General features: G+C 41.8%; 1 protein-coding gene across 4 annotated transcripts in view; it reads right to left on the reverse strand.

Annotated features, from left to right (window-relative positions):
• nin (ninein (GSK3B interacting protein)) overlaps positions 1-22,655 on the reverse strand; it is a 39,584-nt gene that overhangs the window by 6,235 nt on the left and 10,694 nt on the right. For all 4 annotated transcript variants that reach the window (XM_079528855.1, XM_079528853.1, XM_079528854.1 and 1 more), the window contains exons 5-25: positions 21,134-21,179; positions 20,367-20,542; positions 19,773-19,919; positions 19,015-19,182; positions 17,182-17,318; positions 16,694-16,834; positions 15,464-15,638; positions 15,033-15,143; positions 14,773-14,862; positions 13,996-14,131; positions 13,264-13,385; positions 11,984-13,095; positions 8,044-8,142; positions 7,740-7,809; positions 7,457-7,624; positions 7,254-7,370; positions 4,827-4,973; positions 3,442-3,621; positions 3,138-3,257; positions 1,948-2,052; positions 372-461 (exon numbers count right to left, since the gene is read on the reverse strand). In XM_079528855.1, coding sequence (XP_079384981.1) covers positions 372-461; positions 1,948-2,052; positions 3,138-3,257; positions 3,442-3,621; positions 4,827-4,973; positions 7,254-7,370; positions 7,457-7,624; positions 7,740-7,809; positions 8,044-8,142; positions 11,984-13,095; positions 13,264-13,385; positions 13,996-14,131; positions 14,773-14,862; positions 15,033-15,143; positions 15,464-15,638; positions 16,694-16,834; positions 17,182-17,318; positions 19,015-19,182; positions 19,773-19,919; positions 20,367-20,542; positions 21,134-21,179 — 3,657 coding nt within the window. The remainder of the gene's footprint in view (positions 1-371; positions 462-1,947; positions 2,053-3,137; positions 3,258-3,441; positions 3,622-4,826; positions 4,974-7,253; positions 7,371-7,456; positions 7,625-7,739; positions 7,810-8,043; positions 8,143-11,983; positions 13,096-13,263; positions 13,386-13,995; positions 14,132-14,772; positions 14,863-15,032; positions 15,144-15,463; positions 15,639-16,693; positions 16,835-17,181; positions 17,319-19,014; positions 19,183-19,772; positions 19,920-20,366; positions 20,543-21,133; positions 21,180-22,655) is intronic.

Here is a 22,655-nt window from a genome sequence, read left to right on the forward strand (position 1 = left end):
CTTTTAGCATCCTTGTGCATAATTCATGCATAATCACCAAAGAGCTGATCAATCACCCAATGACATAATGAGGCTACAGTAATATGAATGAGAAGCATTAATCACATTTGATGAGTGTGATTAATTATAGTAAAGTAGAGTATTTTTCAGTATGTGGGTTTGAGCCAACAACAAAGCAGACCTGGGCAAATAAAAAAACATCAAAAACATTGAAATGAGTGTTTTTATGTTTTATGTTGTTATTCTGAATAACCTCAAACAATGTTCTATCACTATGTGATGGATGGACAACACCTTTAATTGTTTTATTTCTTTTAATTTATTTTTCAATTTTTGCCCAGTTCTGCTGTTGGTTCTATTCTACACTGTACCTGCATGTTGTCATCATCTCCACGGTGCTGACCTCTTGGTACTCGGTGAGGTGATGGTGGCAGCATCCCAACAAACTGAGACTGCAATGTCTGTAGACAATGGATGACAGAATAGTGAATACATGTCATAGTCCGGCAGTCGGGGCTGTGGAGTGGGAAATTTGGTATATTGACCGATTCCGTAACGGGTCTCATGGTCGCAGCCTACGTATTTCCTGTAGGCGGAGACGACACATCTGCGGTTTCCCCGCACCAAGCTTCTAATACAGTGAATGGAAAAGTGACTGATGTTAGTCTGCCTCAAACGTTACTCTTTTACCTGCTTTTTACTAACACTAACATTACAAAGATGCCCAGAACATCGGGATGAACCTGTGTAGTTTATGGCTGCTCCAACAGTAGTGGCAACATTAAAAAAAAATAAAAAACGGAATGTCAAAATAAAACAGAAGGATTGGGTATTGGGTAAGACTGACGTTATGTATCTTTCAGGACCTTTCACTGCTTTGTCTCAACCATTACTCAATGGCTCTGGTCTCAGCCACCGCGGTAGATATTTTGACATTCATTAATTTTTTTTTATGTTGCCACTACTGTTGGAGCAGCCATAAACTACACAACAGGTTCATCCCGATGTTCTGGGCATCTTTGTAATGTTAGTGTTAGTAAAAAGCAGGTAAAAGAGTAACGTTTGAGGCAGACTAACATCAGTCACTTTTCCATTCACTGTAGTAGAAGCTTGGTGCGGGGAAACCGCAGATGTGTCATCTCCGCCTACAGGAAATACGTAGGCTGCGACCATGAGACCCGTTACGGAATCGGTCAATAGGGATATATCTTGCACCACCCCTTAACCCTTATCCCTAAACTAATTTGCCATTTTTTACTATTTTAAAAAAACTTTTTAAAATAGTTCAACTAGCCGATCTACATTGAGACAATGTGAGCTTGTATATCGGCTATTTGAACTATTTGAAAATGTTTTTCAAAATAGTGGAGCCCATAGTCTTTTATTGGCCTAAAATATTGTCTATACATACATTCATGAATTCACTTGCTGACCAGCTGTCAGTATTGAGCAATTTCTTTTATAGGGGTTTCTTGTGACCCTACCATTAACATCCTGATCCTGTATATGGCAAAAATGTCAAACTTTCCTTATGCTTTAAGTAGCATGTGACATGTCAAAATAGGGGGTTCCCATGATTCTGAATCCATTCCAAGCATTAGTTTTGCACAAAAAACACTCCTTGGGCTAAAAAGAGCCATTGCCACAAAATGTGCTGACCTCATCACAAATTGACCTCATCACATTTGTCATGACGGCTATGGCCGTTTTTAGCCCAAGGAGTGTTTTTTGTGTTGATACATGTAATTTGTCAACAGCTTACATACGTACACACACGTACATTATGTCAAAACCCAATTACAATGGGATTGTAATGCTATGGGAATGCATTCATTGTTGAAGTTCAAGGTTAATCCCCACCTTCCTCAAACGTCAATCCTGGTGCATCCTCAACATTAAGAATTGAAGGCAAAATGACAAAGTAGGAGGTTGTGGTGCAGAACTGACCTCTAACAGTTGGGAGGAGAGGTGGGCCATTTGGACCTTTAGAGCTTCATTCTCCTGCTGCAGACTCTCAACATTTCCTTCGCCAAGGAACTGAAAACATGTACACTGAAAACATCCAGTATGGTTAAAAAAATAATTTTAAGTTTGACTACTTTAACCACTTAAAGTAAACCTTCTATACTTAGTCAAACAGACCTCAGTTGGCTCTGTACTCAGCACCAAAATCTCTTCACCAGAAATAACCAATATAATGAACAAATCTATAGTTGTGAGCTCGTAGATCTGTTTTCTGTAGTTAGGGTTGAGTGTCTCGCTCAGTGACACCTCATTGCCGGGGCTGGGAATCAAACCTGATACTTTCTGCTTCCCAGACGGGCTCTCTACTCATTTAGCTATGGCAGCCCTTTTATGAACAATGTATACGTGTATTGTATAACCCATGTCATTTTAGATCTTAGCATTGGCTGTTCAAAAATAGCAGATATACAAGCTTGTACACCTGCTATTTTTGAAAAATCTTGAAAGTGTGAGAACTACTGATTTAGAAGGCATTTGTAGAATCGACCTCAGGTCTTAACACAATCAGTGCCGGAAATCCTTCAAAATAGGAGCTCTGGGGTGCCGGAAAGATATGGCCGCTTTTACTCGGAAACCCATGACCCGGCAACAATCCGCTCAAAAAAGTTTGCTTTACATTGCTAGCTTACATTCCTATAGTTTTAATTTATACGATATATGATCCAAAAAGCATTCATATTTTGCGGGAGAGACGGATGAGGAGCAGAAATTAAGCGCTAGTATATCGATCCGTTCAGAGCGCCCTGGATAAGGAGAGACGAGTCATTCTTTCTGCTGCGCTAACAGCTAAGTCAACGGTAAGCTAACACGAGCCGAGAGTGTAGCATACGGTAGCCGAAAGGCGAACTGAAAAATAAAAAAGGAAAAAAATTCAGAATATTATTATCTCGCCCCGTATCATTGAGGATGCGCTAGGACGTCTGAGGACATCGTATGTACGCGTCTATTGGGACCGGTTAATGGGTTAATGGTTAACGGGTTAATATGCAAAGCAATTATAATAGCATCCAGATTAAGTTATTGTTATAAACCCTGAATTAGACATTAAAGACAGCACACACTATTAATGACGACAGAAGTATGTTATCTGGGTAGATTTCTACAGTAGCTACCTTGGTCAGTTCCTTCTTGTCATGTAGCTCCTGTTTGAGAGCAGCATTTTCTTGTTCCAAGGCCTTGACCAGCTGTTTATGTTGCTTCAAGGACACAATGGTGGCATCAAGTTGTCGAATCTTTGGACCCACAAAATGAACGGTTGATTATACAGGCCCATGATCCAAGTCATTTCCTTGTTATTCTAAACCCACAGTGACACCATGGTATTTGTCATACATCCAATTGCAATGAGTAATTCCTAGTCCACATCAAACAATCATGATTGTTTCCCTCATATTCAATATGGAGGGCGAGGCTCACCTTGTCCCTGGAGTGAACAAGTTCTCCTTTGGTGTTACAGACCTCCACCTGAAGCCTCTCGATTTCCTGCTTCAGCAGCTGCTGTTCCTGCTCCTGAAGTCGAGATATCTTCTCTCTGAACAGCTTTTTGTGCTGACTCTGGAAGCCACTGGAGTTCAGGGTCATCTCCAGGACATGGTTCTGAAGCAAAACGAATAGAACAGTTAAGCTTACTGACAGAGAATGAATGATCTTTCCTGTTTCAGAGACAAACTAGAAAAAGTGCCCTTCTGGGCACAGGTCTCCACCAGGAGGATAGGAGTGTGTGTGATGTTTGGCAAAATGTTTCGGAGTAATATAAACATGTTTTTTTGTTTGTTTGTTTCTTGCAACAATTTTCTTCGTTTTGTTGAGGAAATGCAGAGCCAGATCACTCATAGCATCTCTGAGGATAGAATTCTGGATGAGCAGGACATGTGCAGCATTTTTTACAAAACGGGCTACTCCTGAAAACTTTGGAAGGCAATCTTAGCTAATCAGTGGCTCGTCTTGATCACATGACTACAGAGATCATGTGTACCGATGTGCGTGAGATTTGGTTTAAATCTGTGCGACTAACACAAACAATGTGTTTTGCAGAAATCGGCCTCATGGTGGCGCTATAACCGGCAGATGTGGAGGGATGCAGGGAAAATGTTTTTCCATGGCCTCTAGGGAGTGCGCATACATAAATTGTTGACGCAGTTATAGGTAAAAACAGGAATTGTCCTGTTATAGCGCCACCGTGAGGCTGATTTGGGGAAAAAATTGTGGCATGTCGTCCTCGGCCTAGTGGAAATGTGCGTGTATAATTTCATGGAAATTGGACACTGTGTTTGTGATTTGTGGCATTTTGTTTGAAACGGACCAATCATGTGAGTTTTGGAAGCCAATCTTAGCCAATCAGGATGGAAGATGGGAAATTGTGCAGATCTGTGTTGATCACATGACTATGGAGATAGTGTATACCGAATTGTGTGATGTATGGATCAAATGTGTACGAGTTATCTACAGAAATGTGTTTTGCCTAAATCGGCCTCATGGTGGCGCTATAACAGGCCGTTGAGGAATATTTGGGGCAGAGGTTCGTTGTTGGCATCCAGGGAGTGTGTGTGCACAGTTTGGCATGGATCGGGCCAATGGTGCCAGAGATTAGCTGATAACGGACGGAAGGACGGACGGACGGACGGACGGAAGGACACACACACACACGGACGGAGTGCAAAACATACTCTCTCCCCATGCCTTCGGCCTGGTGGAGACAAAGATACTTTTTTAAATCAAGGGAGCTTCTTTTTTCTGACACTTGATAGCTTTATACAAGGAAATGAGAATTCCATCAATGATTACGCTGTTATGTAGCTTACTTTATCATTGGCATTCTGCAGCTGTTTGTGTAGGGAGAGGACTTCCTGTCTGAGGGCATCCTTCTCCTGCTGGATCACACGCAGGTCTGACTTGAGACGGGCATTCTGAAGGTTGACAAGTTGTACAGTTTCCTCCACTGTCTGAACCTACAGGAGAAAACCACAAAGCAAGTTGAGACCAATTTCCTCTCAGAGTTATAATTTTAGCTTGAAATTTTAAATACCAACTTGAGAGATATAAGTCTCATGGGGGCCATAATCTTTTTTTTTCCTTTCACATTTTTCTCCCAGTCAAGTCATTATGTCAATTCCCCACAGACGAACTACAACATGGTCACTATTGCTGCTAACCCAGACTTGTTGCTCTGGGGATGGTGCAGACAACAACCACATATCCTCTAACAGGGGTTCTCAACGTTTTGGGCTGGGGACCCCCCGAAATGCTTTGGCCATGTCTCGCGACCTTCGCCCTGCCCCCGATACAAATTGACTGCTACAATGTCTCTACCCTAATAGAGAAAATACATCATAAGTACTGAAACCAGATATAATCATTAAGGGAAGTTGATGCATGTACTAGGTGTACTATGTAAACCCAGGTTGAGAACCCCTGCTCTAATACACATGGGCCCCTTTTCCACCGGTTGGTTCCCAATGGGAACCGGTTCAGTTCTTTTTGGTTCTTAGTCCATGAGCCAGAGCTCCAAAATTGGAACGTTAATAATTATGAATTGAGTGCAAAACCATACCTATATTAGATTGTTATCACCATGAAACTTCCCCAATTGAGTACTTACACGAAGACAATGATTTATTGTATTACACATTTTACATTTTTAAATATGTAAATGAGGCATTATGTAGGAAAATGTGCAAAATAATCGAAAATATGAAAAAGCTACTACTGTGGAAGGGTTATCATGTATTAATTTACTTGAATTGATCTTATAAACAACTTAATATAGGTTTCGTTTTTCCCACCAATTTTGGATCTCTGGCTCATGGACTAAGAACCAATTTACAATTTAGGCATTTAGCAGACGCTCTTAATCCAGAGCGATTTACATTAGGCAAGAACGAAAGTATGGGAATACATCACATATATAAAATGCATTTATCAAGAAACAAAGAACCAAAAAGAACGGAACCGGTTCCCATTGGGAACCAACCGGTAGAAAAGGGGGTCATGGAGTCACCAGCAGATCACTCCATAGACAAATGATATGGGGTCATATTGATGCAAATATTATTTTGTATTTGTAAAAAAAAATGTGTGCGTCTGTAAAATAATTTGTGCAAAAATGTTTGTGAAATTTGTGTTTGAACTTGCGAACAGAGAAAAATGCGTTGCTCAAGTAGAACTTGCTTTTACAGATGCTCAGATTTTGTTGCTCAAGTGTAAATTGGTTCTACGACTGCTCAAGTTGGTTCTACAACTGCTCAGATTTTCCGCAGTGATTTTAGTGCCAAAAATCATGTGATGGGCTGAGAGCCAATCACGTGAGGCCTTTTCCGATACCCAATCAAAAAGCTCCATAGGTCTAGGGCACGGTAGCAGTGTCGGTAGTGCTGTCGCCTCACAGCTAGAAGGTCCTGGGTTCGATTCCCGCTGGGGACGCTGTGGGCGCTGGGGGCGTGTTCCCTCCTCCGCATCATCAGTGCCCATACCCGAGGTGGGGTTGGCGAAAGGGCCTTTCTGTGTGGAGTTTGCATGTTCTCCCCGTGTCCCCTAGGGTAGGTACCCTCACAAAAACATGCAGTAATCCTGGTCTCTAAAACTACCTCCCCCTGGCCAGCTGGGGCGCCTGATGGAGGGGCAAGGAACTGGTCGGAATAACGTGTTCCTTCCACGCACTACGTCCGGCCAGGGAAATTCCCCCCCGTCAGGTGAAAAGAAGCAGCTTGGACTCCTCATGCATAGAAGGAGGCATGAGGTCAGTCCGCTGCCCCCCCCAGGTTGGCAGAGGAAGTGTAGCGCCCAGGATTACATTAGATAATTGGTACTGGGTGAAAAAACTGGGTTACAAAATCGTGGGATAAAAATTATAGCAAAAAAAAGCTCCATAGGTCTGCCTGGCAACTTGTTTGTTGGGGCTGTGCTTTCCTATCTATACTATTATAAGTTATACATACTGTATACATATATCCATATCTTGTCTTAAAACAACCACACAATGGCGAATTCATTATTTAAAAGAAAAAATAGAAAAATTAAATAAAAAAGAAATACATAGGCTTGTTAAAAATCTGGGCCTATATTGTTTAAAATAAATGAATCACAAAATTGCATTTTGCCTTATGGAGTGGATTTAGCATATGTATTTCATGGAGCTGGTTGTCCGTAGAATTTGTACAGTCAGTTTGCACATCTGAACTCTAATGGTGCATTGTATGTATCCATTACTGTGCCATTCATTCAAGGCTTACCTTCTCTCTGAGGGCACAGAGTTGCTGTGTTAGTTGGGACTTCCTCCCCTCCAGGTGGACTGTGTCCTCCAGAGCTTTGGTCAAGTCAGCCTCCAGGGCAGACACACAAGCTGCCATCTAAGACAGAACAACCACTAATTATCTAACCACCACAACTACCATGACGCCACAACAACAACAATGATATCGCGCGCTCGTTTTACCTGGGTCCTTTCTTCAGCAGGTACACTCTCTCGCAGCTCAGCTTCTTTTATCAATTTAGCCAGCTGGTGGCTAAGTGTCTCCACACTAGCAGCATTCTGGGCATTTTTCTCTGACAGCAGTGCATTCTCTTGCTCCAGTTGCTGGCTCCGGAGATATAGACCTGAGACCTACATAAGCACACAAGCAAGGATGGTTAGCACAACAAAGGGGAAATGAACGAAAACAGAGCGAAAGCTGAAGATGGAGTTGTGTTCAAAGCTTAATGGGTCACTCCTTTCTTACCTGTTTCTTGAAAGTCTCTGCCATCTTTTGTGCAGCCATCTTCTCTTTCTTGAGGCGTTCCAGTTTCTGTCTAAAATTACAAGACAAAGCCAAGGAGAACGTCAGTTAACATAATTTAATTTTAAACTAAACATTGTTTGTCCTGATGAAGGTCTAACGACCGAAACGTCAACCTAGTATAAAGAGCTATTTTTGCAAGCTCCAGACAGTGTTCGGGACCCTTTCATTGATTTTATTACCAAAGTTCCCCTTTTAAACTAAATATTTTAAAGGCTATTCCATGTAACAATATTTTGCTTCTTACTGCAAATCGAAGTAGGCCTCTCTTAAGTCCTCTTCTTTGAGTGTAGCGATCTTATGTTGAAGGACATGGTTTTCTTCAGCAAGACGATATGTCTCAGTTCTGAAAATATTAGGCCAAGAAGAGAACATAATGATCAAATATTGTTAATACAATTGAACTAGTAGAAATAAAAATGTTCCATATTGTCGCTGTCAGGTGTAAACCTTGTATGTTACAGAAATGGAAAACAGAACCTGTGTTCCATGGATCAACTGTAGTTACTTAGCCACAAGATCTTGTTACTTTATTGGTTAAATATTTATTTAGAAAAAGCTCTAAGATCGAAGATCTACAAGCTCACGTGTCAAAATGCAGTATACAGTCTTGTAGATCAGCTATTTACCCAATAATGTTGTGTAACACTGTCATACAGTATAAAATAGGGCATTCATTAAACAAATAAATAAGGTGAAATAGGGATACAAGGTTGCTGCCTAACGACTATACAGTATAAATCGTTGCTGTCAGGAGGAAACCACCTAACTCCATTTTTGAGGTTTTTGATTTTCTTGCATAAATCAGTGCTATTGAACACATCTGTGTGTTGTTTCGAAAATATTGAACCAATGGAAAGTAGTAAAACACTCTTTGGACAAAACCTCTCAACTCCATTGGACCCTCAAACTGTCTGCTAAAGCAATTAACTCTGGCCTCTCCCCCTCTCGTGCAAGTAATTGACAATATATAAAGTCACACAACCAACTTTGATGAGGCAGTATTGCTTTTTTTCTCCAAAATATAAGGTTTTATTAATTTCCTGAAAAATTTATATTTTAAATTTCCTGAAAAATGAATGAAAAAAGTTAGGTGGTTTCTTCCCGACAGCAGAGATATTACAATACAAAACTGATGAATGAAAAAACAGAGGAAGTGTGATCTACTCCACCAAATGCCTACATCACAGTGAACTGGGGAGGTTCTACATTTACAACACGCACATACAAATGTGATCTGTTATAGGAATTAAGCAGTTAAGCAGCCATAAAAGTGTCACATTGAAAGGTTTTCAATGTCTGAGGAAGTACAACAGCAGCACTACATTGTGCTAGGAAAGGGAATAAGGTGTGGTCTCAATGAGCAACGCTTGACGAGAGGGAAGGGATCACAGAGGCTACTCCTAGACAAGGAAGGACGGGATCCTAGTTTTTCTCTAAGTTACCTATGAGACTGCATGCTCTCAGTTAACGTCAGCGACTTGCCCTGCAGCTCTGTGAGCGCGTTGCGAAGTTTGCCATTTTGCTTCTCGAACTCCACACAGCAGTCCTCCAGGTCAGTCACTGCCTGGATCTTGGCCTCCACGTGGCAGTTCAGGTCTTGGTAAGAGTCAGCTGTTGAGGTCTCAGCGGATCTAGATGCAGGGTCTTGAGGCATGGCTATAAGGATTTCATTATGCCTCTCCAATTCAGTGACCAACTCTGACAGCTTACTGTTCTCCTCTCTCACCATGGCAATCTCATTTACCAGTGCAATCTGCTGATCCTGGAATGCATGGACAATGTGCATTCTGCTCTCAAGGTCCAGAACCCTCTCGTCTAGTTCACAGTTCTGTTCCTTTAGTTTGCCATTTTCATGAACAGAAACGTCATATTTAAGCTGGAGGCCTGCCATCCTTAAGGCCTTTATCTCAAGCCCTTTGGTCTGCTCCATTATCAACAGCATTTTAACTTTGAGGTTATAATTTTCCTCTAATGCATGGTTACCAGCTTCAATCTTCTCATTGCTGTGGGCCAAAATATTCTCTAATGTGTTGGTTTTCTGTTGAAGCAAGTCTGTTTTCTGGTGCATAAGAATGTTTTCTTCAATAGCCTTGCTATACAGGGCTTGTAGTGTACGTAGAGAGCATGCCAGCTGTTCACAGGGGCCATTGAGATTCTGAGGTTCAAGAGACTCGGGGGAATAGTTGTTTTGCTCATCAGCAGCTTCACTTGAGTCTCTCTCTTCTTCACTAAGTAGTTCAATTTCAATCCCTTCATAGTGAGATTTGTCTGGTAAACAATTCATCTTACCATTCGCCAGGAACAGTTTATGAGGGTCACCTGTGGCCTGTGGAGCTGAGGATTCAATAGCAGTCTCATTACATCGCTCCACGTTATGGGAAGAACATTCATCTTCTTCAGCTGGGCCTTCTTGAGGTTGATTGTCCTCATCACATGATTCATGGGCTACATGATTCTCACAGTCAACTACATCTTCACCAGCGTTTTCATTTTCTAATACCTGAGGCAAAACCTTAGAGGAACTGCCATTATCTTTGTTTTCAACGTCTTCCTCATCTTCAGCATCCACATTATGATTCTCTGGAACAGTGTCTTGTGGGACATGGCCATCTGATGGTGGACATAAGTCTTCTTCATTTGGGTGTATAGCTTCGACCCGAGTTCGAAAACACGATTCACAATCTTGTTCATCTCCTGCACTGCGTACTCCACACACTTCATTTTCACTTTTCTCCTCAGCACAATCAGTGTTTTCAGGACCTTCTTGTATTAAATCAGGTGCATCAGTTATCATCTCTGCGTCTTCATTCCCCCACCGATCTTCAGCCGACTCTGAGGCAGAGGATACATACTTGTTTAGCTCACATTCAAGCTCATTAATTTTAATGCTCAGAAGGTCTCTCTCTGCAATGAGCACTACTCTCTCATTCTCTTGCATATCACAGCAAGACAGGTTATCCATCAACTTATCCTCAATGACGGATATGTTTTCTAGTAGCTCTTGCCTCTCAAGATCAAAGTCCTCCGCTGCCTGTTTAAGAAGTATCTCCAGCTCATCGTTCTTCATTTTTAAATCATCACACTGAGTTAACAGGTCAATTCCCTCCTCAATCTGCTTCTCAGATATAGAAAGTGCCTCTTTGTATTTTCCATTGAGTTCTGACAGGCTGATCTGAAGTTCTGCCCTCTCTTGTTGAAAATCTTCCACTGCTTGGTTTAGCAGAAGCTCAGCCTCAAGTGCTTTCCTGTCAGACTGGGCCAGGAGTTCATCTTTGGTCTTCAAACTGTCCCGAAGCCTGTTGTGGAGGTCATTCAAGTGCCTACTCAGCTCTATTTCTTTGGTCTGGGTTGAACTGACTAAGTCTTCTAGCTCATTTTGGAGCTCCTTGTTCCTTGTCACAAGTGCTTCCATTTCCTCCTTATGGCTGCTCTCTCGTTCGTCTCGTTTGCTTGCACTCTCCTGGATTACGGCCTCTCGCTCTTGCTCCATGGCTTCTCGCATCAGTGTTCTTTGCTCCTCTGCCTCCTGGAGGGCCATCTCCATCTCAGTCTCCCATTTGTGTTTCTGCTCCGTGTGGTTTTCGGAGAGAGTCTTCAGCTCGCTCTGGTAGTACTGTTCGAGCTTCAGCACGTCAGCTTGAAAACGCTCAGTAACAGACTCTTGTTCACCTGAGAAACGATCTTCCACGTCTTTGATTTTCTTGGTGAAGTGTTTCTCAAGTTCCCTCCTGTACAGTGTTAATCAGTGATAGTTATGGGCACAGTTGCTAACTTTTAAACAAAATAAACATCAAACATTAATTGTATTACTATTACTTACACAGAATGATTTGAACGTTACACCTTTCCTCAACAAAATATTTTAGCACCTGTAATGTAAATGGCAAAATGGCATAGGGCTGTGCAATGACAAAAAAATATCACATCAAACGACCTAACGTCACCAATGGCTGTTGATATTGAGTGTTGCACAATAATATTTCACACAGCAAGAAACAATGTTAGGGAAGTGTGAAATACTGTGTGCCAGAAAAGCATGCACACAAAGTGAAAACACACAAGAAGCGATCCCTCAAAGTGTGATCTGTGAACTTATCTCCATACCCAGGCATGATTGTGACGTGGATAAAATGGACAGGACAATGACATGGATTTAAATGATTTATAAACATCAGTACTCTCACCTCTCCACAGCAATGTCCTCTCGTAGTTGGTCTAGCATACCACCCAGTTTCTCCCTCTCCTCACTGTGCTTGGCAGTCAGCTCCCGCATGGCCTCCCGGTGGCTCTCTTGAAGGCGAGCCTTCTCCTCCTCCATCTGCAACTCCAGCCGCCTCTCCGCCTCCTTCCTCTCAGCTTCTAGGTTCTCACTCTCCTCCTTCAGTTGATCCTGGAGCATCTGCTCATAATTTTCCTCCAGTTGCAACTTCTCCCCCTCCCACTCCTCCCTCAGCCTCCCCTCTCTCTGCTTCTGCTTCAGTCTCTCCTCAGTCAGTCTGGTGTGCATCCTGTCCTCGTGGGCCTCCTGAAGCCCAGCTAGCTCAGTCTCCCACTCCTCCTTGAGCTTTCTCTCCTTCTCCTCATGCTCTTTGAGGAGTCTCTGTATCCCCTCTTCCAGCTCAGTCTGCAGAGCCTCATTGCTCTGATCCTTCATCAGTGCTTTCTCTTTTTCCCACTCTCCAGTAAGCCTCCTCTGTAGCTCCTCATGTTCTCCTCGAAACCTCATACTCACCTCTTTTAACCTGAACTTCAACTCTTCCTCATGACTTTGTTGCAGTTGTTCTTTTTCTCTTTCCCAGTCCTCCAATAATATTGCCTGCACATTGGCCCCCTCTTCCAGCAGTTTGGTCTTCTGCTCTTCAAGTGTGGCCTTTAACAGCTCTTCATGTTCCTCATCTGTTTTATTGAGCACCAAGGCATGCCGTTCCTTCAGCCGCTCCATCTCAGTGTCCATGTTCACCTCTATCTCAGCCTGATGGAATTCCAGGGATTTCAGCTGCTCCTCCAGGTCTGCGATATGGGTATGGGCCTCCAGTAGTCGCTGGCTAAGGTTTGCAACTTCTTCCGCTTGCAGGTTCTCTAGTTCTTCCCTCTCCCCAGCCTGCTTCTGTTCTACGTTGGTCCGCTCCAGCTCCATTTGTTCTAGCTGCTTCCGTAGCTCTTCTTCGTGATTCTGAATTCCAGCAATCTCCTGCTTCAGTGCACGGACCTCTTCCTGGTATGGGAGTGTTATAGCAGCCTTCTGCTCCTCGTGAGTTGCCTGCTGTTCTTGTACCATCAGATCTAATTCATTGACCTGGAAACATATGTGGAGGAAACAGCTGATCAATCAAATAAATATCAGTGAAATTTAATTTAAATTCCATACGAACATAATGTCTGTTGTTTTATCACTGATGAGCGTATGTTAAAAAAATAATAATAATATATAAATAAATCACTAAGATGGATCCAATGAACTCGCCTTGCTTTCCAACTGAGCCCTGAGATCCTCCACCTCCCTATGATGCTGCTCCTTCAAATGCTCTAGCATTAGTTCTGCCTCGAGTGTCATGTTAAATGGCTGTCCATCCTCTGAGCCAAGACCTGTAAATAAAGCACAAATATAGCACTTAGAATGAGGTAGCACTAGTAAAAGGTACAATATGTTCTATGCAAACCACATATACTACACAACATATTTGTGTGTGTGTGTGTGTGTGTGTGTGTGTGTGTGTATATATATATTTTTTTTCCCCCGGAACCCTCCACACTCCAAAAATGAAAAAAGAAAAGAAAAGAAAAGAAAAAAAGGAAAGAAACAGAAAACCTATGCAATGCCTATTGTATAACTTACATGTAAAAAGCAAAGTGCATATCTTCCTAAAAATATAGCTACCTCTTAGGGGCCCCTGGCCATGACAAGACCTGTTGCGCATTACGTAATGGTTGGGAGAGGATACGATATGTACAGTACTGTGACCATACATATTATATTGTCATATAATATGAAATGTTGCATCTTCCCCAGGCCGGAATGTTCAGGATTATGTTTTCGCGCTTGTCCATCTCTCTGTGTGTGTGTGTGTGTGTGTGTGTGTGTGTGTGTGTGTGTGTGTGTGTGTGTGTGTGTGTGTGTGTGTGTGTGTGTGTGTGTGTGTGTGTGTGTGTGTGTCTTTATAGCAATTCTATGATGTAAAGTAACAATGAGGCCTACCTGGGTCTGACTCCATGCCAGGGCTCTTGCTTTCCATCTCTTCTGACAGTGGTTTGCTACACAGCTGAGGAACACGGCCAAGACTGTGGAACTCCTGCAGCTCTGATTGCAACTCATCAATACGGTCTTGCAGTTCCTGCCAAACAAGAATACCCTCAGGTACAGTATATATAGCCATATGCAAAAGGTGATTACCTCTCATGTACACTGTACAGGTTATGTATATACACATCATCGCTGTCGGGCAGAAACCTGGTATCTCCTTTTTTTTCTCCGTTTTGTTTTTTACATTAATGCCCTACTTCATCATACAAGAGTGACACACAAAAGTAGTGAAAATAGCAAATAGCAAGGACCTAGCCAAGGTTTACACCAGACAACGATATGTATGTACAATACTGAATATGTAAATTATATATTTTTATTTATTCAATATATTTTTACATTATTTTTAATATACATAGTCATATAGTTCTAACATTAAAGGGGAAAACCACCCATTTTCAACATTTTACTATGTCATTAATATACCTTAGAGCTGTTGGAAATAATAAAAAAGTCCCCCCATTATGTGTTTTCTAGAACTAGAGGTCTGAAAAAGATTTTTTTCATAATTACAGTTCTAGGAAACACAGAATGGGGGGACTTTTTTTTATTATTTCCACACAACAGCTCTAAGGTATATTAATGACATAGTAAAATGTTGAAAATGGGTGGTTTTCCCCTTTAAGCATAATTTGATGAAAAGTAATCTTTAGGTGGAATGTTTATAATTACCCTGCATTGCTCCTCATAGCTGCAGCGTAACTGTTTGATACGTTCCTCCTGGAGGAGGAAGTCTGCACTGCCTGGGTCCAAGTCCCCAAACTGGAGATCAGAAGATGATTTACAATTTAGGCATCTTGCACTTTAAGAAGGACCATTAAGAGAGAGGATATTCCAAGAACACAATATACCCACAAAACACAACATACTGTAAAGCCATTCATTCATATTTATATACCGGTATGCACAGTCAAGACCATGTGGTACAGTACCTTTTCCTTGACAATTTTATCCAAGTGTTCCTGGAGTTTAGCGATTTGATTATGTGCCTCCACTAGTTTCTCAGTGCTGTCCAGCAGCTCCATTTCGGTACGTCTATTATCCTGAAAACCATGACATCAAAATCAGCACTTTCAAGTTGAAGGACTTGTAGGTTATATAAAGTACATACATACTTAACCCTAGAACGTTGGGTTATTTATTTTTTGGTGACATTTCATAAATATTAAAGAAGAGTACCTCAAATTGTCATGTGTTGTACTTTAAAATAGAACATATATTTTGATGAGTTTTAAGGAATTTATTATATTGGGTCAAATAATACGCTACCCAATGTTAGCGATGGTGTGGCAATTATGAACATTAGTGTTCTAGAGCAATTGTTTGATTTAATTTAGCCAACAATGTAGCGAAACAACTTTACCTTAACGGCTATGGAGAGGTGGTCTCTGAGGAAGGTTTCATCCTCCCTGATCTTCTCTATCTCTGTCTCCAGTTCCTCACGCTGCAGGCCAGCCTGCTGCTGAATCTGATCCATCTCTTTGATCAGCTCTGACCTCACCGCTGCTACCTTCTCCTTGTAGTCCTGCTCCAGTTTCCTGTACACACAAACACAAAATATATCAAATACCTGCAGTCATCAAAAATACTATAAATTGTGCATTAAAGCAGTAAATAATAGTAAAGACAACTACAAGGCTGTAATGTTAAAAAAAATTGCCTGGCCCCCTCGACAGGAATGATGGCCTGGAATAGGGATATAGCTGATGAAGGGCGGGAAATAGATTGGGAGGTCGTTTGGAATAATGTGGCTGGAGCATCAAAGAATCCAAATCATCAGTATATACATTATAAGTTCTGTCACAGAGCGTATGTAACGCCGAGAATTAGGCACCGAATGGGATTGGCACCTGACCCACACTGCACATTCTGTGCCCCAGGAACCCTGGGCTCATTTGTTCATATGGTATGGGAATGTCCGGGGATTTTCGAGTTTTGGGGAAGAGTTACAAGGACTTTGACAGATCTGTTGGGAGTACAATTTCCGATGGATCCATATGTACATCTGTTGAACGATGATTCTATGTTAACTCTTACGGCAAAGACACGGAAGGTCTGGTTGGCTGGGCTGACGGCAGCCAAAAAGATCATAGCACAACGCTGGAATCCCCCACATGATGTTTCAAAAACACATTGGCTGCGAAGCTTTCTGGACATTGCTTATTTGGAATTGTCGTCGGCGAGGATCAATCAGGCCCAAGAGGGCACAATTTCAATGTGGACAGACCTAATATCAGACCTGAAAGACTTACTGACCCGGTGATGTAATGGATGTGTTGTGGGTTGATTATTCTGTGAATAGGATGGGGGGGAGGGAGGGGGTTTTGTGTGTGTGTATGTGTGTGTGTGTGTGTGTGTGTGTGTGTGTGCGTGCGCGCACGTACGTACGTACGTACGTATGTACGTACACGTGTGAGTGTGTGAGTGAGTGTTTTGAGTTCAATTTTGTACACTGTAAAGTGATTATGCTGTCCTTGATCAGAAAACAAATAAAAATTGAATGAGAAAAAAAAAAAGAAAAAAAAATTGCCTGGCACGTTGAGCAGCGCACACATATTTTACAATGGATACTTGTGAGAGAGAGTTCACCTACCTGAGATTGAGGGTATTCATGTGCTCGATGGCAGAGTGGTGCTCATCCACCTCAGCTGCCAGCTGACTCTTCAGCTTCTCTGCTTTCTCCAAGTCAGAACGAAGCTTCCCCTTCTCTCTGAGTTCTCGGTCTACATGCTCACTGAGAGTTAAACACAACAAGAAACTAATAGTTTATAAACAGAAATATGTGAAAAGGCATGTGTGAGCAAGAATAAAGCAAAATTGCTTTTAGAGTCTTTTAAAGTCACCATGATGATAAATACAAATGTAGTGAACATACATACATATTCATAGTACTATTTGATTACAAATTCCCACTCCGAGATCAAATACTATGAAATAATTATGCTCTTATTGTTCTATGCTATTTTCTGGTTGCCATTTGTCCATAGGCTTTTCATGTTTTGTTTTTACATATTCTAGCAACAATGGGATCATTATTATTATTTTTTTTTAGAAACATTGCGCTCTGACTCTTGTACTCACAGGAGATGCCTGATCTCTGCTTTGAAGCTTGCCAGTGCCGCCTGGTGAATCCCATTCTTGGTAACAAGCAGTTCATTCTCCAGGGCCATAGTTAGCTCACATAGGTTCAGTTTTCCATCCAAGCTGAAATCCAAGGCCTACAAACAAAGACATTTGTCATTTTAGTTGTATTATTGTTCGTTTTTTATTTTCTTAAAGCAGCACAGCACTATGTAACGTTTTAATAACTATATAGCATATTATGTCCTATAAGATTATAAGCAACTAGAAAAAGTGCCCTTCTGGGCACAGGTCTCCACCAGGAGGATAGGACTGTGTGAGATGTTTGGCAAAATGTTTAGGAGTAATATAAACAGGTTTTCTTCATTTTGTTGAGGAAATGCAGAGTGCCTGGTGGCACTATAATAGGCCAATGTGAAAAGGGTTTAATGGCAATTGGATGATTTGAGGCATTTTGTTCCAAAAATGTGTTTTGCAAAAATCTACCTGTTGGTGGCGCTATAACAGGCCAATGTGAAAAGGGTTCCTCAGCCTAGTAAGAAAATGTGTGAAAGATTTCACGTAAATTGCATGCTGCGTTCATGATTTGAGGCTTTTGTTCAAAACGGGGCAATCTTGCAAACTGTGAAAGCCAATTATAGCCAATTAGGATGGAATATGAAATATCGGACAGATCTGACTTGAGCACATGACCATAGAGATACTGTGTAACGATTTGTGAGATTTTTGGACAGAATCTGGAGGAGTAATATCAAAAAATGTGTTTTACAAAAGTCGGCCTCCTGGTGGCGCTATAAAAGGCAGATGCGGAAAATGCAGGTCAAAGATTTGTCCTTGGCCTCTAGGGAGTGTGCATGCAACGTTTCACACAGATCGGTGCAGTTTTAGGTAAAACATGTGAAAAGCTGCCTCATGGTGGCGCTATAACAGGCCGTTCTGGAAAATGTGGGGCAGAGGTTCATTGTTGGCATCCAGGGAGTGTGTGTGCAAAGTTTGGCATCGACCGGGTTAACGGTGCCGGAGATTAGCTGTACACAGACGGACGGAAGGAAGGACGGACGGACACACACACGGACGGACGGACACACGGACGGAGTGCAAAACATACTCTCTCCCCATGCCTTCGGCCTGGTGGAGACAATTATAAGCATCTATAAATAATGATATAGACTCAGAGGGGTCCCTGCTAGGGGCTTTACAGGATTTCTTTGTACAGGGAGGACAATGAGTTTCATTTGGGCATTCAAGCTCCAGTGTCGCACAGGTAGAGACGTCAAACACGCAAGAGAAGATTGCCTATTTATCGACCTGGGAACTGCCCGCCGCTTACATACTGTGCCATTCATAGCAGCCATAGCACACCTACAAGCTCACAAGCTAATAATTCTAGCACTGCCCCTACCTGCTTGCTATTGGGTTGCAATTGGGTTCGAGTTTGTTCCCCTCCACGTCTTTTTGTGTAAAACTCATGACCGCGCAGTGCAGTGCACGGGCAGACAGTCACGGTCAGGGAGCTAGCCAAAGCATCATTCACTGCTACAGTAGTTTGTGACTTCGTGCCCATTCAAACAAAATAGTCAAAAATATGGTGTCACGTCACTTGCGCAACTGACCAGGGACGTAGATAATCTTGGGTAATGAAGCCAAAGATATTGGCTGCCATGTTATCTTCTCTTACATCAAATAATGCACTCTCAATACAGAACACATGGGGAAGGGTTATGTCAAGATTTTCACATCCTTACAATAGAACGGTAGCAGGTAAACTATTGGCCAAGTTTCCCTTTCAATGTGCAAATAAACAAATTCTAAATATACAAGAGTACGCAGTACCTGAAGGATTTCAGTACTGTTTTCGATGCCCTCCTCCATCCAGGCATCTAGGATGTATTCAACAGGTATGTAGCCAGTCCCATCATCCAGTGTGGAGAAGAGACGCATGCCTATGGTACCCGTCATAGCTGAGGGAGTGACAGTCCTGCGTCCTACCTCATCAAAGGGCTGCAATTGGAAGAATCTTTCAGTGAACTCAAAATATAACATGGATAAAGAAGTTTGCACATGTAATTAGTAAAGAATAGTGAAATTAAATATTGTTCAACATCGGTATCGGTTACAATTAGAGATGTCCCAATACTGTATCGGTATCGGGAAAAGTATCGGATCGACCCTTATATTTGTCATATCGGGGCATATCGGTATGGGTGAATATGCCAGTCTAACCACCGATCCGACACAGGGGTAAGCGGTTGACACTATGGCAGGTAAATAAAATGTTGGGGCATGTGGAGTTTGCTTTGGAGTTGCCCAAACTGCAAGTGCACATTTGAGTGAGGAGTCTGCTATAAACACAGCACGAGATATATAGCTAGATAACTATGAACACAACATGAGATCACGACACTAGTATCGTTATTCAGTATCGGTATCGGCTAACACAGAAATTGTGGTATCGGGATCGGATCGGAAGTGAAAAAAGTGTATCAGAACATCCCTAGTTACAATAATCGTCTACATTACATAATAAGGATTAATGGTTTGATCTCATCTGAAATGTTTGTATTATTATATTTAATACAGTAGGAGCTTACCTGTGTTGAGTGGAGTCTTTTAAACTGTCGGTAAGACGTTGAGGCTGAGGTTGTAAGTGGTGTACTGTGGCTCACCATCCTGGTAACAAACTCCTGAACAGTCATGGCTCCATCTCCACTCAGACTCTGGACTACATCACCAGTTACCTGTTATCCAGTTACAAAGATTGATTGATTGAAATATTTATTAACAGTTTGCAGAATTACAGTACATTTCAAGCACAAACTCAATACAAAGACTGCATGTTAACTGCGAGTGGACGACCCAATTAAGCATTACACTTGTTTACAAGAGGGTCCACCTTGTTCAATTCATCAAAACATTTAGAGACGTACAAATAGACACTTCTATATACCGGTAGTCAAGAACAGGAATTCATCATAAAGGAGGTAAAAAGGGAAATCTGAGGGAGATCTGACCATTAACACTTAAACATTTGAAAATAATGTTTCAATGCTTTAATTTCTCTTTTTTTTGCTGAGAAGATATCATCACATTTAGCATTTTCTAGGCATAAAGAGTAAAGACCATTTCTTCTTAAAATAATTCCACCTCTCAGTTGTGTGAGAAACCGGGGATAGAAATCTGCTCACCTCCAGTCCCAGGTAATCACAGAGACCGAGCAGCTCATTGTGACTTGCACATCCGTCCCATGGCAGAGCCAGCATGTCACAGGCTTCCCGTATCCTACCCTCCAATTGCTCCGACAGAGGCACGATGGAACCCTTAGGAGTGCTCGGTTCATCAGGATTCCAGAGATGCATCTGGCCTGTACACACAGGGTGAGAGAGTCCATCATATAATCATAACATCCCTAGTTTGATTCTGACTGGATAATCCCAAATTCATTTCCAGACACAACAGCTTAAGGCAATGTTGGTGATCTTTTGGGAAATACAGTAAGTCGAGGTTTGTTTAAGTTAAAGAGCAAATAACATGCATTTTAAAACTGTTTTTAATATTTAATATCATATTGTCTATGTCCCTCAAAGTTATTTCTAATGGTTTGAGCCTCAATCACCACTCTGATATAACCAGTCCTTGTCATTTCTTTCTGGACTTTGAAAGCAGTTTTAGCTGCAGTACCACAATGTCCTGAGGTGGTGGGGGTGCTGATATGCAGATTATTTAATATTTGAGTAATTATTATACTGATGCTAGATAAAACCAGGCTCGTTTCCATTCCATGCCAGCTTGGAAAATCAACAATGGTGGACATTGTAAACAAAGTGGAAATTGGAACTGAAGACAAAAATTGGTTATTTGTGGGGATAGAAAACACACAAAAAAAGTTGAATTTTATGTTATAGGTCCTTTAAACACCCCCCCCCCCCCCTTTTGGAACACAAGTCTGACATACCTTCTGCTTCATACTCCTCTGTGTTCGCTTCCAGAGCATTCCAGCGCTATGAAAATGCAGATGAAATATGAGAAAATAATTATGTTGAGCAAAAGTGTCTTTATAACAAATCTGTTTTGTAGACTACCAAACAAAATTATTTAGTTAAAAGTGAACCAGTGGGAAAAATCACCACCTTGAAAACAAAATGGTTTCTCATGTGACTGGTAGTCAGCCGTTTATACAATCAAACATGTTTTTAAAATTGGCCACGGGTGAGAGCATTTGGGGTGGTGCTGGGTCAAAAACAAAAAGCACAAGCAAGCTATTGTGATGGCACGGGCCCCAGGGAGGGTGAAGGGAGCAGTCAAAACTGGGAATGGTGAATATAATGGACAATTAAAATGTGTGAAAGACACACACTTCTTTCTGTTCTGTTGTGTTGGTTGCTAATGATGGCTCAATTCTGATTAAATAAATCATGGTTGGTGTAGGAAAGTTATTTATTTTACGTATGTGAATTGTGGTTTCATATACATACATGTATAGGTCAGAGCCTCATAGAAAGACAGAGGGATTAGAAAAAGAAAGGAATGCATGGATATTCTTCATCCTGACGTTTTAGCTTTGTATGAAGAAAAAATATATTCAAAAAATTAAAGTCACATACTAACAACTTAGTCTTAATGGGTTCAAATAAACGTCTCTAATGTTTCTTCTTGATTGAAATAAATGTTCATTCATGTGCACTGTCCTGGAAATATATTAATAAAGCAAAGTAAACATTCACTGTGCTTGCAAATATGAAAATAGGGACCAGTTTAGTGGGGTGTGTGACCCACTGTAATGCAATGGGTCAATCTCAGCGTAGAGGAATCCATTGTTTGTTGAGGGAAGGGGGGTGATGAACAGATGGGTCTCTTCTAGACTAGAGGCTATAGCATGTATAGGCATCTAGGAGGGCGTGGGGTGGCTGCTCATTGTGTCTCCGTCAGACTCCTTGACTAGCTTTCTCCTAAAACCCCCTCACCCCACCCCTTTCGATGTAAAGCCCCTCCTCATGCCTCTCGTCTCCCCACTGACCCTTCCCCATCTGCTGGTCCCATGGGCCACACATTGTTTAACCCAGCCTTGATTTCTCAATATCAAGACACGCTTCATTTCAGTGCCTCCAAACAGTGTTTGCCTTAGTTCACATCTGGGGTAGAGCAAGGGACAGAGACAGAGAGAAGACAGACTATGCACCCACTGCACACAAAATGAAGTGGAAACCGAACTACACTTCCTAACCATCTGTCCATTGTACCAAGACATCAGAGACACATACATCAGATTCCCACAGATTACAACCACACACGGAGATTTTGAAAACATGACCAATGACAAAAAACTCCCATATCTGCTGGGCGAAGTACAACAATGTGCAAACACAGCAGCAAGATTCGTGAGTTGCTGTGATAGGAGAAGGATATCAAACGGAACACAACCACCCTAAAGACTAATCATTGTGTATATTCCTGCACTATACCTGCATCCAGTGATC

The sequence above is a fragment of the Electrona antarctica genome (assembly GCF_951216825.1).
Source record: "Electrona antarctica genome assembly, chromosome: 18".
NCBI classification, from domain to species: Eukaryota; Metazoa; Chordata; class Actinopteri; order Myctophiformes; family Myctophidae; genus Electrona; species Electrona antarctica.